Here is a 20,448-nt window from a genome sequence, read left to right as displayed (position 1 = left end):
AATCTAGAAAAGGGTTGAAGATGCTCATCATAGATGACGAAGGAGTTGTATCTAACACTACAAGCAACGTGGTGTATCAAGAAGTCTTCGATAATATATGACATGTAAGTGCTTATTTATCTTACAATTAATTTCAATTTAAATTTTAATAATAGGAAAACTGATATGGTTTTTCTTTTTATTGTTGATAGCATAAAAAAATATCAAGCATTTTATTGATCATTTAATTTGAAGGTTTATTGACGTTTCTATAAAGTTAGTTTAACATTTCCAAATTATACACAATTTATTTTTGTATTGGTTACTGACTATTACACTTATATTTTTTTTTCTGTGTAGGTTCTATAACTCAAATATGTTTGATTGACAACAAGTTCGGTTATGAAGTTTTAATTTAATCATGGACTACAACTTCTAATAAGGGTTCATGTTGTTGTCATTGTTATGTTTATTTTATTTCAATTTCTATGTAATGCATTACTTAAAAACTTGGTTTTTATTACTATTCAAGTGTTGACATTGTGAGGTATCTACAACCTCATCAAATTAATATATATACTGTGGTCCATTCATCTACATGTTTGTAACATAAGTTCGGTTTCATATCTGTTATCCTTACTGAAAAGAGTCTAAACTAAGTTAAAGCATATTACTACTTATTCATCTTTACAATAAATTTAATCGCCGTGCAACGCACGGGTAAAGAACACTAGTAGAAATAAAAAGTAAATGGAGTGTACAAGAATTGTATTTAAGTCAATGCTTTGAGTGTTTAATAGTAGGAATGAGTGTAATGGAAGGGACCCTTGGATTTTCTTTAATTCACTTGTTTAGTTGCCATGCTGGAATTGCACATTATTATTTATTTTATATTAGTTTATAATGGGGGTACTTCAGAATAATTTAATGTCCAGTGTTAAGTGTGACCATTTTAAAATCAACATATGATCTGTCAATATGGGTTCCAACCCGCGAGCCAGCTCGACGAGTTGGCTAAATGAGCCGGGTTGGGTTGGTTAAATTCCAGCTCGAAAATAACTTGGGTTAGTGCAACCCGGCTCGTTTAACCCGCGAGTTAGACGGGCCAACCCGTCGGGTTAGATTGATTTTTATTAAAAAAATTGTTTTATTTGTCTTTAATTTCAAGTTTGTTTTATTGATTATTTTTAGATAGAAAAATGGAAATTTTCATTTCTTTAAATTTGAGTCGATTTTTTGTGTTTTATTTATTGTTATTCTATTATTTATCTCATTTTAAATGTGACAGTAAAATAATTGTGTTCTCAAAACCTGTAAACTAAATTCTTTTTCTATATTTCAAATGTGAGATAAAAGTAATTGCGTTAATAAACCTCTTTCTTATGAGTTGGTACCAATTTCTCTAAGTATTTTTTTGAAATTATTTTTTTAATAACATTTTCTAATCCAATTTCTCTATTTTTTATATTTATTTCACTCAACCCGCGAGCTAGCCCGCCAACCTGCGAGCTCGTAGCGAGCCGGGTTGGGTTCATATTTTCCTGGTTCGTTAAGACCCCGGGTTGACACAACCCAACCCGTTTTCAACCCAACCCATACAGGCTGACCCATATGGGCCGGACTGGCCCATATTGACAGCTCTACATCTGTTTTTTACAAGCAAAATGAAATTCATTAAAAGATTAGGTGCAAATTGTACTAAAAAAAAATTTGCTGGTTGGTGTACAAATAGACCTAAACATTTTATAGTAAACTATATAGCCCTAAATATTGAATTGAGCTACTTGTTTACATCATTTGAAAGAGTAACACATGCATGTTGAAATACAATTTTCTGCCAGCCTCCAACTACAAGAGAACAGATACACCCTCATTTAACATCCACCCGATGAATCATCATTCATCAGACTTAATTTTACCCCCTTTATTTGAAATTAATCTTGACTTTCAATTTAGTTTCGTTCTAATTTTAATTTGGAGTCATATTGGTATTTATGGTTGTGCAATCAAAAGAGCATTTATTTAAATTTTGTAGTTTTGTTTATGATTTTTCCTTGTATGTAGAGGAAATGACGTCCTTTAAGGGGAAATCTTTGAAGAAGAGGAAGATTTTGGAGTCCTAAGGTGCTTCTCAAAGCGCTCCTGGGCATGAGATGTCCACTAAGGTCTTGTTCAAGAAAAGAGCTCAGCCAAACTTTAATACTGAGGTTGAGGGAGATGTTCAGTCCCGGCGTAGTTCCGACTATATTCAATCCAAACCTCCCTTTTTTGAAGGCCCCCATAATCAATCTGAAGGTGTTTCTGGTTCATCTTCTGCTCCTATAACTTCTACAGGTAATTTGAAAATGGGATGACTGTTGTTCTCCCAAACCCGGTTCTCCTTGTTTTCCGAATTTCACTGAGCCACGGGAGCAGGTCAATACCATTTGGGATAAGAGATTTGCGGCTGAAAATTTGATGGATCGTATTTATCTTCTCCGGTGGATAGATCGAAGTATGGGACACTAGGAGCTCGGGCTGCATGTCGATACAGTGAGGTGAGATTACTTCAAAATGTGTTCTCACACAAGCCAAATTTATTTTAATAGCAGAATAGAAATACATAGTACATGTATGCGATGCAGAGTTTCTCATTGTGTACCTCAAATTACACAGCGAGAAAAGTAAACTGCTTTTTTTATTTGTGTACATCACATTAGCATAAAATAAAACATCAAATTAAAGACAGGAACTTGAAACCCAGCTTATTTCTTTTATTCAGTTAAAAATCCCCTGTCCAGGTGCCAGTAGTTTGTTGGGATCAAATTGAAGTTTTCTCTGTTGGATAGTTTTCCATTTGGGGCCATAGTATTCAACCCATTCTTCCTGTGTTTTGTTGTGGGGAGTATATTGCTTGGCGCCTATTCCAGCATCCTCACAAAACTGCAATACTTGTTGGTTTTGAGCCAAATATAACTCCAAATTATCAAACCTAGTTGATGGCAGAATAGACACGATATAGAAATCTTCATCAGGTGTCATTGCTGACGTTTTATCATCCCACCTGTAAATTCATGCATTTTAATTCATTCTATTAAACCCCACAATACACATGCCAACTAATGAACCAAATGTACTTCTTGTTATGATATATAGTAATTCCATCGGTGAGGATCGAATCTCCAACCTCATGAAGGAATTAGTCACTGCGATTTGACCTTGGATACTAACAGTAATTAATATCTTTAATTAGTGTACTCATAAAACTTACTTCTTTTGGTTCGTGGCGTAGACTAGGATACGCCTTGCCGTTATGTTTTGCTTAAGAATTATGCCCTTGAACACGCCTTCATCGAAATCCATGATTCTAGATCCTGGAACATAGAGATCTAACCAAGGATGTGGTACATCCCACAATCCTAGTGGCTTGAGTGTAAGCTCAATAGTACGGATTCTGTTCTGAAACTCTTCGTACGACGCATTCTTATCAAACTTAAACGTAGGAATGAACTTTAAACCATGAATCAAATCTTCAATTTCCTACATATCCAGGAAATTAACAATAATTAAGACACGCAAGTCTCAATACCAATCATAAAAAAATGCATCTCAACAAAAGAAACGAAAAAAGAGTATGATTAATTAAATTAATTACTTGGTCAACTTGATCTTGAGTGTTATCGTCGTAGTATTTGACAAGTTCCATGACGTAGATGATGTCATATTGGGTTACCAGTGAAATTATACGAGGTTGATCAGATTCTGGATAGAAGGATAGGTCTTGTGACGGTTGATTCAGCATAAGTACACCTTCTACAAAATCAGCTTGATTATTTCCATTTCTTCCCTTGAATGTGATTAAATGTTCTTGATCTTTAGAAAATGTGGAAAAATCGTTATACAACATGTGGACCCACTTCACCTGAAAGCGACAAAACAAGATATTTTGTATTAGTTTTAGTATCATAATGTAGATTAATAATGTGTTAGTTATATATTGTAACTTGGATTTATGTGTTCACAATTAGACCTTGTTTGTAATAGGAGGTGGTTTATAGTCGACTAATAAGCTGTTTTGAGTTTATTTTCATAAGTTGTTCATATTAACTTATGAATTCAACTTATTTTAATAAATTTCTCGCAACCTATTAAAAAATTTGTAACCATATTACTGGTAGACCTTTTATGAAATTATTGATGAGATTATTTAATCTATGAGATAAGTTTAATAAGTCCATAAATAATCAAGTGAATAAATGAAGATGACACTTGCCCTAGTGGGTGCAGGCCCAAGAGGTATCCTTGCTCTGGTTATAATGCCAAATTGACCCAAACCTCCAAGAACGGCATAAAATAAATCTGAATTTTTATTGGCAGAACAAGTCACAAGGTCTCCTTTTCCTGGGGTACAAGAGTATAAACATGTGAATACATTGTTTCCAAAGGAAATGCATATATCAAATAAACAAGAAAAAGATTGTATATCGAGAAAGAGAGTTGTATGCCCATAGATTCTTTTAATAAAAAATGCGCTTAAGTTTTAATAAGTAAAAATTGTATTTGATATTATACCAAAAGCCCTCCTCTTCAACTAATTAAACACCTTTCTGTCTTTTAGGCATGCATTGAAGTAAGGGAGTTGACATTTCTACACCAAGCACCCCAATGTATCCCTAAAATTGGCAACCATTAAATTAATCATCCAAGGCTCTGAGATCATATTAAGTGAGTAGGTTTTTCCCAACAAATTATTTTCAAATTGCACAACCAAGGATCGAACCCTGGATTGAATATTTAAGGACCTCAACTATGTGTCAATTGTGCTAGACCTCGTTCGTCACTCCTCTTCTTTTAAATTCAAAACATCTTCCATGTGATCATATTTATGTTTTTATACGTGTAAGATTTTATTTTAATCAACTAACGTGTTATATTGAATTTTATTTGATTGAGTAAAACCGTTTACCTGATTTTCCTTCTCCTAATATAAAATAATCACGATGGTCAAGAGCCTTTAATTTCATGTGAACTGTTCTTTGTCTCGAGGTTATAAGACTTCCATAATAATGAATTTAATATAAACAAGTTCATTTGGAGAAGTTATTATCTATGGATAAGGATAATTAGTACCCGTAACAACATCCAATTCATGAACATTGGAAATCTGAGGACCAAATCGAAAGGCTCGGCCATTGATGCCACCATTTGAGAGAGTTGCGCCAATTGATAAATACAAGTAATCAGTCCAAGCAAAGGGTGTAAGTCCATGTACAAACGTTGCACGAAGCACATCAATCCAAATCTGTTCACCCCCAACATCTACATATGGAGTCTGCTTATCATGATGCACAACAATCCCACTCCCATTTCTATAGTCATTCAGCGCAGTCATGTTCACCACAACCCCGCCACGCGTCATGGCTTGGCCATAAGACGCATGGCCTTGCCCTCTCGGGGCTATAGTGAAAGGGCATGAAAGAGAGTTTGAGAATTTTATCAATTTGGAGATGTCGCTAATGGATGTTGGGGTGAAAACTGCAGAGGAGTTTCTGTGAAATATAAGGCCAAAATCAGATGAGACTTGTGAAAGGGTTGCAGGGTCACGGCTGAACTTGTTGGCTATGTCTTTGGGTGGCGACCATGGGTATGGTGATAGTGCAGCATGTGTGAGCACTATGATGTTTAGCCATAGTAGAATCAAAACTTTTGGCCTTGCTATTTTTAGGAGAGAAAAGGGATTAATTTGGAAACCCAACATTGCCTTGAGTTAGTAATGAGTAATGACTTATCAACTCTGAATATCTAGTTCTGTATATATAGGAAAACTTGAGGAAAGTGCCGATAATTTTTTATATATTTTTTGTTACAATTGGAATGAGAATTAATTTCGCAGTCTTTTTTTATCTCTCGAAATCAGAAGTTAATATAATGGGAAAGTTAACAAATTAACAACTCTTAAAATCATTTGAAAATTGATAACACCAACTCACCAAGTCACCAACAACCACAAAAAGACAAAACTGAGTTAAAAAACCATCAAACAATTAATTGACTAACCAGAATTTAAATAAAAGCCGGGTCCATCCGATTCAAAAGATTAACAGTAGTATGAAAGGAACCATTGAAATTAAAGCAGATAGAGAAAAAGAATAAAATGGCTCATAATATCTCTTATCTCACGTAACAATACTAAATGTAACATTATTTGTGTTTATATCTTTTTTTATGTTGAATATAATGATAATGTACTGTCATTGTAAACATGTAAACATTTTTTACACATGCATCCAATGATAGGTTGTCAAATTAGAAAATAAGTTTTTAATTTAATTAATTAAAATAAAAAAAAGATCATAAATACATTTGAATACGTGTCATTTAGTTATTAAACATTTGTATAAAAATACTTTACACTAACCGTGCACAACCATTAAACTTTTTTATACTCCCTCTGTTCCTATTTATAAGTCACAAAAAACTAATTCTCTTAGATTAAGAAAAGTAGTTAGTAATAATAAATTTGTAAAGGAAATGATTAGCTTTCCTAGACTACCCTTATTTACTTTCCTATGATTTTCTCTCTCCAAGTTAATATTTCAAAAGTTCATCATCTCTTTCATATTAAATATAAGGGTGAATTTGGAAAAAATTATTTAATGCTTCCTAGATATTAGAAAGTGACTTATATTTAGGAACAAATTTTTTTCAAAAAATGTGACTTATAATAAGGAACGGAGGGAGTATTTAGTAAACACAAACACTAAATTGACTTGTAACCAAAAAAAACGCGTGATTGACTATGTGGTTACTACTGTTATGGAATGTGAGCTGCTCTGATTTGTCTCGTTAAATTTATTGTGCGATGATGTTGTACTAATTATTCAACTAAAAATTAAATATAAACAAATTAACCGGAAAGAGGCCCTTTAACTTTCTCTCACTTGCATAGTTGACATATCTTCTCGGGAAGGATAAGATTAGAGTTAGTCCTCGGATCCAAAGGTTTTTATTTTATTTTATTTTATGTATCTAGTTACTAGTAGGATTTAAACTCGGGATTTAGAAAATTTTAATCCATCAAGTACCATTTAGGGGTTATCCATACCAATGGATCCAAAGGTTTTTGATTGAACGTAACTACCTATGTTTCAATTTAATTTATAGTCATATATTTACTTAATTTTTTTAAGATTAAAAAAAACAATTGTACTAGTAATAAATATGTAAAAAAATTATTAATTTTTCTAAATTGTCCATGAACTTATCTCTCTATAAACCTTTTAAGAGCATACTATATCTTTCATATTAAATATGATTATATGAGGGTAAACTTGAAAAAAATAATTAATGATTCATATATATTGGAGAGTAACTTATATTTTAGGTGAAAAAATTGAGATAATGTGACTTATAATTTGGAACAGAGCGAGTAACTATTAATCTTACTTTGATGTTTGAATCTTTTAAAGAGACAGACTCACTTTCTCCAATCCCTCGACCTTAATTCAAAGCCATCCTTTTTATTTGTTTCTCTTTGTTTTGATCTTCAATTCTAATTTTGAGTTTTGTTTTTGAATTATGATTATGATTATGATTTTGGTTTTCCCATGGTGACTCGTTCTCGACGGCCCGTTGTTAACGACAAAGCGACCCTATCCTATAACCTTAGGACATCAGAGAGCCTTAACCATGTGGAGCATGTCCTCTATGCATTCGATGGTAAAAGAAAAAGTTCCTTGCACTTTGAAAACCCTACTTCTATGAAATGATTTGCAAAAGTATGTTGTCATCTTAGGCCACAACTGTTATATATCTTTTGTGGAAGTTGCATTTTAAGGCATGCTATTGTGATTGGACAATTGAGCAATGATCTTAGTTAGGGGTGGAAATAGGCGGAGCTAGATTATGCTTTAATTACTTAAATAGATCTGGCACACTTAACATATTACTTGTCATCAAGGATGGCTTCACGTTATGGTATATGGGGGCATATGCTTTTTTTGGTAAATCGGAAAGATAAAGTGCACCCGCCAGGAATCAATCCATTGACCTCCCCCTACCCAACTTATATGTCCCCAACTCCTACCACTTGAGTTATCCTACGGGGACGCCCCTACTTCATTTTCAATCTTTGATGCTACTCCCTCCGTTCTAGAAAGTTTGTTGTTTGCACCATTTTTCAATATCCCAAAATGTTTGTTGTTTTAGAAAACCAATGCATTTTTTACTAATTTTTTCCACCTCTACCCTCATTTAATACATTTTCTCTAATTTATCATCTTTCATATTAACCAACCACAACTCTTATCTATTAACTACATTCTTCTCTATCTAAGTATAATTTAATAGTTGCACATCATATTAGTAAAATTAAATAAGAGAAATCTAGTCAAATTATGCTATCAATAATTGTTTTCTTACTCTTTGTGTCACAACCTTAAACTACAAACTTTCTGGAACGGAGGGAGTAATATATAACTATTCCCTCCGTCCCTAATTATAAGCTAAAGTTTAGACTTATGTTTTGTCACTAAATATAAGCTAAAGTTGTAAAAGCTAATATTTCTTTCCATATTTACCCTTGCATTTATTGGTTTTTTAATTCCAACATTTTGAAATTAAAACTCACTTTTATTCTCTTTCCTCCTACTACTACTACACACTTAAATAGGGGTAAATATGAAAGATTGTACCATTTTTTAAAAAACCAAAGCATCAATTAAGGCTTTCTTAATAAACGTGATTTTTACAACTTTAACTTATAATTAGGGACGGAGAGAGTATAACACTATTAATTGCCCCCACATATATTTGAGTGTCCCCATCCTTTTTCTTTTTCATACAAGACTAGGAGTAATTAATATTAGGTGTGATTCATGTGTTTTAACTTATGTTTTTAAACAGCTCTTCTTCTATTGGTATGATAGTAAGTTGGACCACATCTTTACGAGTCATCAATAACAATTGCTATTTTTCGTCTTCATATAACAATGATATTCTTTTGTTTAAGAGACTAGCTATGACATTGTGATGTGTGTTGAAAATTTAAAATTATATATTTTCCTTGAAATAATTGAAACCATAACATAAATATTGAATGCACTATAGTTGATATATTTGTTCTATAGTTTTAAGAGTAATGTAATATTCTAAGATTATTAAACTAATTAATTATTGTTTTCATTGATTTTTAACTCAACAGTGAAAAAAAAATCTCAAAAGAGAGAAAAATATCTAATAATGTTAAGACTTATACCATATTTTTTTAGAATTTGAAAACTCGTGAAGTCTAATATTTTTTTTAAACATTTTTTAGTATTATGTTATATTTTTAATGTTACATGTTAATATGTATACATTGCCCCCACAACTTAAAATTTATGGATCTGTCACTACTTGTCATAGACTTTCTTCTAGGCTTAAGCTTGGACCTTTTGAAAGTCTAGTATGACCTGATAACGTACTTAAAAGAGTGCTTTATAATAAGACTAGACTGGAATTTTATTTATAAACATGTCAACAATCTTATAGGCTAATAAGCTAAAATATATTAAAACCATAATATCATCCATGTTAAAGTAAATAGATCATCAATCCATTTCTAAAAAGATTTATATGGTTAAATTCTTATATAGTCTAAAATGTTTAAACATATAAATAACTTAATAAAGATATTTAAGATTTTATTATAAAAATCCAATGCAGAAATCATATAAATAATAAAATAATTTTATATTAATTATATTTATTAAAATATGTCGGCTTTTTAGGTTTATAAGACTTTTTGAGTGACCTACGTATGTCCTCTCTTTTTTAACTAAATAGGCTTTTTAAAAAGTCTTGACTTCACCTAGTTATTAAGTTGGTCTAATCTTATGTGAGTCTGTCTAGACCGTCTCGAGACTTGGTCCAGGCGTACATGGAACCTTTAGTAGGCGGGTCAAACTAATCTGGAGGCCCATCCTTCCACAATCACGCCGGAGTCAATATTACAGTGGGATCTCCTTCAATCACGAAAACAGTAGGATCTCTTTCAATCACAAAAACAGTCGGATCTCCTTCAATCACAGACAGTCGAACACCTTGCAATCACGATAGGATCAAGGGAGAAGTCAAGGCGTCCATCCTAAGTAGCGCAACTTGTCTGCTTTAGTCAACCGATTGTGTAATAGACGTAGGAGTTAGGGTTAGAGTGCTCACCCACTATAAAGGGGGTCTGAAAAATCATCTTTTTCATACCTAAGCAATAAACTTAGTCTTACTATACTGACAGAAAGCTCATTCGTGAACACTGTCTATAGATCTTTATCGACAGTCTGACCTACTTCCATCCCTAATCCTAGTAAGGCCATGCTAGTTTTTTTTTTCTTTCTAAGTTTCAATAAATTCATTGGGGTGAATGGTCACTTTCGTCCCTAAAGTTACAGGCGTCGGGCATTTTAGTCCCTATTCTATTGAAATGTCGTCCGTGGTCCCTAAAGTTGCAAAACGTCAATCACTTTAGTCCCTAGCTCGGATTCCGTTAGTGAACGTTAACGGGAAGGGTGATTTGGCACGTTAAGTGCCCTAATAGACTCGCCACGTGGATTTAAATATTGGAATTTTTTTTGGGAAAACTTAAAAAACTTCAATTTAGTCCCCAACCAAAATCCTCATATCAAAAATGCTTCAACCTCTCTATCATCTTCTTCCTCCCCATCTTCTTCCCAGGCTTAGATAACAATCACAACACAAAATTGTCATCCCAGCAAGCAAAATGTACTGTATATGTTTATGATTTCACAAAAGAACATTGGCACCAAAACAAAAAAGAATTATAAGACACACAATAGATAGATCTAACAGGAAAAAGCTTTTAACCCCAAAATATACTGTCCAAACAACAATCCCAATCAGATAGGCGTTGAATAAATCTTTCAAAGTAAAAGAGTAGAATTCAATCAACCACAAGTAAATGAAATTGTTCAATATTTGGTTTTAAGATACAAAATTAAATGCAGATTTTTATTTTATTTAAAAAAAAAATACATATAAAATATGTATTCAAAGTTAATTACGGATGGTTTTAAAAAAACAGTTTTTAATCTTTATTTGTTTTTTAATGCATATTTAATATTGAAAAACATGAAGATTTAATATTGAAAAATAAAATTTATGTTCAGATTTAATATTTGTTATGTATATAAAGATAAGAAAAAATAGTTGTTTTTTAATGCAGATTTAATATATTGAACGGAATTGTAAAAACAAAATCTTTATTTGTTTTTTTAATGCAGATTTAATATTGAAAAACATGCAGATTATTTATTTTTTTAATGCATACTTAATATTGAAAAACAAAATTTGTATATTTTTTTATTGACATGATCTGGGGGTGACACATGGCAAAACCTTCTAGAAAAAACTTTCCTTTAGTATATTATGTAGAATAGATGCATATTTAACAGAGGTATTATATATTGACATTTACTAGATTAAATGGAGTGTGAAATTGGGTGAGTGAGTGAGTGGTAAATTGAACACTAAAAAAAACCTTGACCAACTTTGGGCTCAACTTCTCATGTAGAAATTTCAAAATTTGCTTTCTTCATTTACTCTTTAAATATTTATTTAAAATTTTATCTGTTCTTTTAGGCCTAAGCTTAGACCTTTTGAAAGTCTGATCTAGCCTAATAACCTACTTAAAAGACTACTTTATAGTAAAACATTTGAGTAGATAATAAACTTATAGGCTAACGGCTTTTTATATATTTATATATATATATATATATATATATATTAAAACCAGTATATCATCGATGTCAAAGTAAAGAATAAATAGATCATCAAACCATTTCTAAAAATGTTTATATGGTTAAATCCTTATTATATAGTCTAACATGTTTAAACATTTTTATATTTTATTATAAAAATCCAATGTAGAAATAATGTTAATAGTAAAATATTTTTATATTTATTATATTTATTTAAATATGACGGTTTGTTAGGTTTATAAGGTTTTTTGAGAGACCTATTTTTAGCTTTTTTGAACTAAATAAGCTTTTAAAAAAGTCTTAACTTCACCTATATATTATAAGTTGGTATGATCTAATGTAAGCTAGGCCATAGGTCATTATCGACTATTTAGCATACTTCCATCCATAATACTTCCATCCCTAATGCTAGTAAGGCCATGACAATTTTTTTTGAGTTTCAATAAATTCATTGCTTAATTGGTTCTGTACTTGTTAGCCCTCAATTTTGTCTGATGTTAATCTATATATATATGAAAATAAGGTTTTCTTCTAGAAAGCCTATGCCACATGACATCTCCAAAATCATTCATTTTCCCTCCAAGAAAAAAAAAGACATCTCACTTTTTTGTTACAGCATATTTCATCTCTCATCCTATTTAATTTCATTTATTATTAATTATTCCTTATCCTATATGATACACTTGAATGTATATTTTTAAATAGTATATTTTTCAAAGTTTGTGACAATTCAAGTAATATGACGAAATCTATTAAAAAAAATGATTATTTCGAAATCTTTTTCTCATTTTTTTAAATTTTAAATATAAAAATTACCTTTTCTAAATTCAAAAATGAAAAAAAATTAAATTAAAATTTTATTTTTTTTTGGCTAAAATTTCTACAAATCAAACAAATAATTTATATTTGAGACACACATCATTACTAAACGTTTCATTACTAAACAAATTCCCAAGGTTTTTTTCATTAGCGAACCTTATTATTCTATTTCCTCCAAAAAGCTAGAGCATATTCTGGAAATTTTTCTCCAAGAAATGGAATATTCCACAAATTTATTCTATAAATATTATGTTCACAATCAAATTATTCTCATGTGATTATTTTGTTAGTTTTTTTTTATGTTTTGCAATATATTCATTTTCTCTCATTCACGTTTTCAACATTCTTTTCTTTCTCTCCATTTAAAAAAAAACATTCTTTTCTCTCATAACATGAAGAAAAAAATTCTCTTCCTCACTCATTTTTGCCTCATCAACATCCAATGATCAAAGGTTTGTTCTTTCTATTGACAATTAAGATTTTAATTTCTTTTTTGTTTCTACTGCGCAGCTTCTATATCTTATTTTGTTTCATTAATCTTATTCAAAAGTATCTTTGGTTCAAAGGGGTTTGATATTTCTAATCATATACCACAAGAAATTGTACAGTTAGGGTTGTTTTGTTATATTAATTGTCAATGTTAATGTTTTTTTCTTTTGCAATCGTATAATATGTCTATTTAAAAATTTATATTGTATATCCAGATTCCTAATGTGTTGTTATTTGTTTTTTTTTTCTACATGCAGATAAGACACAATTCAAACCTCTTAAAATTTACTGAAAGTGTGTTGCTATGTTATGTTCTTCGACTTTGCTTTATTTTTTCTTATTCTATGCTATCGTGTGTGAATCACTAGATTTGACCATGTGCCCGAAGGTTAGCTCAAATGGTAAGAGTTAGGGGACATAACGGTTGTGAGGGTGAAGGGTGAAGAGTCCAGGGTTCTGATGATTAATTTACTAATATTACTAACAATTAACATTTGCCTATAAAAAAAACTAAATTTGACCATATCATTACCGTACCAATGATCTTATTTTGGGTTTAATGTCTTCATTTTCCTTAAAAAAAAATTATGCTTCTTTTACGTATATTATTATATCATTCTATAGTGGTTATAATTAGCAATTAATTCTACGTCAAGCAATGTGAAATATTGGTTACCTTCAGTTAATTAATAACGCACTCTTGCATAATTCTCCACGCTCAGATGGTATCTCTATACTTTGCAATCAGAAAATATTGGCACATATTTGTGCAGTATGTCCCAACATTAGTATTGGATTTTTTTTTATAGGCACATTAGTATTGGATAACTTTTGGACAATAATTATGAAAACCATTGACTTGCATGTGGGATGGTGCGGTGAAAGGAATCAGAGTGCTAGAAGCATCGCTCTAAACCATTCTAAATTGATAACCAGGTATCATATTTTAGGTAATGATATTTATGGTATGCGTAATTCTGACTAACAAAAATATTTTCAATTATATTATATTGTTAACTCCATTTGTTTTTTTTATACCATTAACTACTCATTTCAAATATTGAAAATTGACATTAATTTCTCATACTAATTACTACATTTTATTTACTATAATAACTAAAAAATTAATTTTTAATTACAATTAAAATTTAGAAAATGTTATTGATTCCTATTACTAAATAAATTTCCTTTACTATAATTAATTATCAATTAAATTTAATCAAAGTTTGACTAAATAACATAAATGTTCATTTTAAAAGAACATAATTGTTGCTTTAAAAACTATTCTTTTTTTTGGTACATCGGAAAATTGCTTTCAAAAACTATTCACGTTTTCAAAAAATTAATATTTTCAATAAAATAATGATTTTATGCAAAATTAATCAATTTAATGCTAATTAATGTACAACATTTCAAACTCTTATTTACTTATCAATCTAACCATTATTACTATATAATGAAAAAAATCTGGAAATAAATAGTTTAGTTAAACTACTTTAGAGTGTGTTTGTTTCAGCTTATTTTTTTAGAAAACTACTTTTTTTAAATGTAAAGATGTTTGTTTCAGCTTTTTGAAAAAAGAAAATTGAAAAATACTCAAAGCTAATTATTTGGAAAAGATATCATGAAAATCTATTTTGATGGATAAGAGAGAAGATAAAAAAATAAATTCTACTTGGTATAGCCAAACAAAAATTAGATTACACAAAAACATACAATGAGTAAGTCATGCGAAAGGTGTAGAATCTTTTATATGGTTGGCATCTCGAGTTACTGGTTAGATTGGAACTAGAGAAATCTCAACAATCATAAATCTTCAATTCTATACGCGTTTTGAAATATAAATTCATTCATCTTCAACACAGATTCATTATATAAATAAAGACTTTCACGTCCTTTTCTACTACATACACTTTCTTCTCCTCCTCTTCTCCTTTTATATGGAAAAATAACACTTAATCCTTATCATTTTTTTCAATTTCACTAAGTGCATTGTACACTTCTTTTAATCTCTTTACCCATGAGATAATGTATTCTATCATCTACATTTATTTTTTTCCCATGCCTTCTACTTCCCCAAAGAAAGCAAACATTTGTACAAGTGCTTTGTGTTATTCTTCTCTTCTATTTTCCCTACTATAATTAATTGTGTTATCTTTGTCCCCGTAGGATAACTCAATTGGTAGGAGCTGAGAGACTTATGGGTTGGGTAGGGAGAGGTACAGAGATCGATTCCTTGCGGGTGCAATTAATCTTTCCGATGTAAAAAAAAATATTGTGCTATCTTTTGTCCATGATTTCATTTAATCTTCCCCTGATTTTTTTCCTCCAAGGATTCTACTTCTCTAGAGAAATTCATCATTTGCGCAAGCATGTATGCACTTCTTCTCTTCATTTTTCCATGATATATTTTGTGTTATCTTTTTCTTCATGATTTATTTTTCCCATTTTCTTATTTTTTTAACCGGCCATGCATGATTTTGTCAACGACAATTTCCATAAAATTGTGCATCATTTGCTAATTTTATGATACTTTATGTGGAGTTCTTTTCTTCTATCTTCTCTAATTTCATTCTGCTCTGGTATTTTCCTCAGTCATTTGGGAGTCAAGGGAATGGGTATACGGGACACTCAGTCAAATGTTGCGAGATATTGAGGATGGACAGGTAGTGAGGCCAGTTCAAGGGAAGACACAAGGATGTCTTATTTCAATAAAGGAGTGATGAGTTAGGCCAATTGCAAACATATGAAGGAAAAATATGCTTGAGAGTTCTAGAATAGAAAGACACATGCAAAATGAATATGAAACATGAACAAAATTTGTGAGTTAAAATAAATTTTGATTTTTTTATTTTTCACATAAAGGTTTTGTTTCAAACCATAATTTTACACGCTTGAAAATCCTTCAAAAACTTTAATCATTTTCTTTTTACGAGAAAGAAGATGAAGTAATGCAAACGATCATCTTCTTTGTTTGCTCAAAGGATTAACCTAGAGTTTTTTTTGATATATATATATATATATATATATGGGGCGTATCAAGTGACAACAATGTTTATTGTGAGAGATGAACACATTAAATCGTGACTGTTTGATCTAAGATCAATGGTTAAGATTAAAACATAAAGTCACATGACTTTTTTAAAAAGTTACATGATCATTAATTAGCATTTAATCTTAACCATAAATACGTTGGAAATGTAATGATGAGAAAAAATAATTTTTTACATTAAAAATTGGAAACAAAATACATAAGTACCTTTCAATGTTCCCGTAGGATAGCTCAAGTGGTAGGAGCTGGAGGACATATGAGTTGGGTAGGAGAGATCCAGAGATCGATTCCTGGTGGGTGCAATTTATCTTTCCGATGTACCAAAAAAATAAGTAACCTTCAATTAAAGTTAACTTTAATAAGAGAGTGTTGGGTTTTTTGTCATACTAAAAAGGTGTTGGGTGCTAACTTACTCTTTCAGAAAATCAAGTAGGAGTAAGTTAGCATTCCCCATATATATAAAGTTGAGAAACAACCCCTCTCAACAATGATATTGTAACCAACACTGTCAACATAAAACTGACAAAAACCAGCAACTACAACAAAAATCTCTAAAAACAGCAGCAAAACCCCTAACGTGACAAATGTTTTCTACGTTTTATTTATGTTGTTTACTCTTTTTCACGAAATCTGCTTTAATGCACAATTTGATTCTTCTCTTTTGTATGCAGAATGCGTGAGATAGGGGATGTATCATATGTGAAAGTCTCTCTTATATGAGAAAGATAAGAATGATTTGCAGCCTTTAGATTAATATAAGCGACTGAGATTAAAAGATCAACTTAAGTAAATCACGTGTTCTCTTTTACTTCCTTTCCCTAATCCTCGTGCTTTGAACTCTGAACGGTGCCTATATTCCTAATTTGCTAATCTCTGACTTCCTTTCCCCAATCTTCAATCTTTTTCCTATTCTCCTTTTCAGATCGATTTATTATGCCCAGAATAGTTGATTCAATTGATTTGCAAGTCAATTGGAGAAATTTATAAAAATAGAAGCATGACGAGGGTATGCGTAGCAATTGAATTTGTTATGGAATTGTCTGCACGATTGCAGGGGCGATGAGGAGGAGACAACAACTCGCAGTGGCAATTTCTCAGATGAACAAGTGAAGAACGCAACAGAGAAAGTGGCGGTTTGATGATGGTTCAACAACATCGAATTAGGGAATAGTTCTCAAAGGATGAAGAGCAGACACGTGACTGATTTAATTAGCTGTTTTGATCTCAATCGTTCATTTTGATCCAATGGTAAAAAATCATTCTTATTTTTCTCACATAAGAGAAACTTTCTCATATGATACATCCCGCGTGAGATAATAACTTAATAAAAGTAAAATATGTAACGGGCGTTGCATTTAGAAGAAAAATTATTTTAGATTATTTTTACATAATTTTTATATAATTATTTCAATAATTTTACTGGTTAAATATATTTAAATTTTTTAATGTGATATAGTCATCTACTTAAATGATCTTAATATAAATATTAAATAAATTTTATAATTTGGTTGCCTCATTATATATTATAAGAGTACTTCTTTAAAATAATATTATATATTTTTATAAATTAATAATTATGAAAAAAATTACTAAAGTAAATTTATCATTCAAAACCATTGATGACACATTTTTTTATTACGATTTTAAATTGAAAAATCTTATGTAAAATTATCATCCAAAAGATATTATGTAAAATTATCATTCAAAAGATTTTTCTCAATTGACATTAACATCTCTTAATTGTTTAGAAAACTTTAATATATAAAATTTTTCAATAATCAACTATATATATATATATATATTCTAACAAACATTTATATATTTATGTAATGAAAAATTATACAAAATTGCATAATTATAATATTATACAAATTTTAGATATTACTCCCTCCGGTCCTTTTTATAAGAAAAACTTGGACAAAATCACACAAACCAAGGAAACTAATATTTTTTATAAAATTAACTACTATGCTTAACCAATGATGTTTTTTCATTTTTACAAGAACAATCATGCTAATTACCATAAATGTTGATCATACCTATAGGGTGCTTGCAATTTCCCTCCATATTTTTGTATTGGGAATAAGTCCCTTTGCATTGGTATTGATTATTTGACTTAATTTTATAAGAATGTTTCTTATAAAAAGGACTAAGAAAAATCTCTAAAGTGTTTCTTATAAAAAGGACCGGAGGAAGTACTATATAGTAAAGTAACCCGTGCATTGCACGGGTAATTCCGCTAGTATTTTAGTTAATCATGATTTTCAGTTTAATTTTAGTTTTAACCTTTATATTTTAAAACGTCAGTAAAAATGGAGATCCATCATGATGAACCACCCAAAAATAGAAAGCACAAACAATGCAGGCTACATGCTTTTATGATGATAAAGGATCATGATTGAAGGGAAAGCCGAAATTTTAGAAAGAAAAAATGGCATGGCAAACCAAGCTAATTGTCTGGTTCGATCTGTTACATCACCTGTATGAGTAAAGTGCTTGGCAACATCACCGCCTTCAGCTACTATACTATAAAAGGAAAAAGGAAGAGAAAATATCAAGTAAATTGCATTGAGAGCTAAGAATTCAAAATTAATTTCTTCATTAAGATGAGTTAATTTCCAGTCCTTTAGTCATTCCTCTCTGCATCTTTGTTCATATATTAAGATGTGTATTTTTGTTCATATACGGCCAGAGCATGGCCGTTAATCTATTTTTTATTTGAAATAAAAAACAGTTTAACAAAATCAAAATAATCATCAAGATAAATAGAGTTGTGCCGGTCGACGTCGTGCTAAACAGTGTCGTGCTATTTAGCATTTTTCTTATAATTATCTTGTTCTCTATATTCTATTGTGGTTGCATACTATTTAAGTGCGCTGTATATTAATATTTAGTTACTATTTTCAGAATTTTGTTGATAAAACAGCAAAAATTAAAAAAAAAATTAAAAACGTAAGAGCCCCTTGGATTGGTTTTATTTCACTTGTTTAGTTGCCAAATCTATCTATAACTTTATTAAAGCAGTAAGAGTTATGAGAACCAATTGCATATGTGTTAGTTCCACAAAAATCCTCTTTTTTTATTGGTGCAATTTTATAGTGGAAATCCTAGGTGGCTTCCTGATATTGCTTCCCTCCATTCCTTGGCCACATGTCTTTTCCTCCATTTTTTCGATTTTTTTAATTCAGCATTATTAAATGCTTCTATTTCACATTCAACTTTATATATATCTCTCTCCCAATTTATTACTCAATTTTCAAATTATGAACAATCTTAAAAAAAAAACAATCTTCATTATAATCTTGGTTTTACCACTCTCTCTCTCCCATTTAAATCTATTTCCAATACTTCTTATTAATCCCCTTTCATTCTTTCCCTTAATTTCGGTCCTTTACAAAAAAAATTAATCTCCCCCCCTAAATTGCTCTAACTATCCGGTGATCAATACATTCAGAAGCATTTAGAAAAGAAAAAAAAAACTAATTTCCTTCACTAAATTATTAAAAGCTCTTAAAATATCTGATTGTATTTCAATTAAAATTAAAATGAAAAAGATATTTCCCCACTAATCTATAACTTTATTAAAGCAGTAAGGGTTATGAGAACCAATTGCATATGTGTCAGTTCCACAAAAATCCTCTTTTTTTATTGGTGCAATTTTATAGTGGAAATCCTAGGTGGCTTCCTGATATTGCTTCCCTCCATTCCTTGGCCACATGTCTTTTCCTCCATTTTTTCGATTTTTTTAATTCAGCATTATTAAATGCTTCTATTTCACATTCAACTTTATATATATCTCTCTCTCCCAATTTATTACTCAATTTTCAAATTATGAACAATCTTCATTATAATCTTGGTTTTACCACTCTCTTTCTCTCTCTCTCCCATTTAAATCTATTTCCAATACTTCTTATTAATCCCCTTTCATTCTTTCCCTTAATTTCGGTCCTTTACAAAAAAATTTAATCTCCCCCCCTAAATTGCTCTAACTATCCGGTGATCAATACATTCAGAAGCATTTAGAAAAAAAAAACTAATTTCCTTCACTAAATTATTAAAAGCTCTTAAAATATCTGATTGTATTTCAATTAAAATTAAAATGAAAAAGATATTTCCCCACTAATTTCGTTCATTTACTCCCTCCCTCATCCTAAGTTGTTTTTTCCCAATAACAAAAGAACAGTCTAGATTGTATTCCAAATCTGTTCTGAATCTCTTCATATTCCCCCATATTTAAAATGACTGTCATTATCTGGACTCATGTTTAGATTTTCAAACTCTTCACCGATTCCAACCCTTTTTTCTTCCCAATTTCTAGATACACTCTCAATCAATTAATTCAATTATGGTTTTCCAGACTCTCTCTCTCACGCTTAC

At 30.6% G+C, this 20,448-nt stretch overlaps 1 protein-coding gene across 1 annotated transcript; it reads right to left on the bottom strand.

Moving 5' to 3' along the window:
• Positions 1-2,522: 2,522 nt before the first annotated feature.
• LOC130714468 (cytokinin dehydrogenase 2-like) lies at positions 2,523-5,752 on the bottom strand. Its single transcript, XM_057564362.1, has 5 exons — positions 5,089-5,752; positions 4,232-4,359; positions 3,614-3,880; positions 3,230-3,498; positions 2,523-3,022 (listed from the first exon to the last, which is right to left on the bottom strand). Exons 1-5 carry the CDS (start codon positions 5,714-5,716, stop codon positions 2,737-2,739), a joined length of 1,578 nt encoding a protein of 525 aa, XP_057420345.1. The 5' UTR covers positions 5,717-5,752; the 3' UTR covers positions 2,523-2,736.
• Positions 5,753-20,448: the final 14,696 nt, after the last annotated feature.

The sequence above is a fragment of the Lotus japonicus genome, chromosome 4, assembly GCF_012489685.1.
Source record: "Lotus japonicus ecotype B-129 chromosome 4, LjGifu_v1.2".
Lineage (NCBI taxonomy): Eukaryota > Viridiplantae > Streptophyta > Magnoliopsida > Fabales > Fabaceae > Lotus > Lotus japonicus.
The sequence above is the reverse complement of the archived record's forward strand: the minus strand, read 5'-3'. Positions and strand labels throughout refer to the sequence as shown.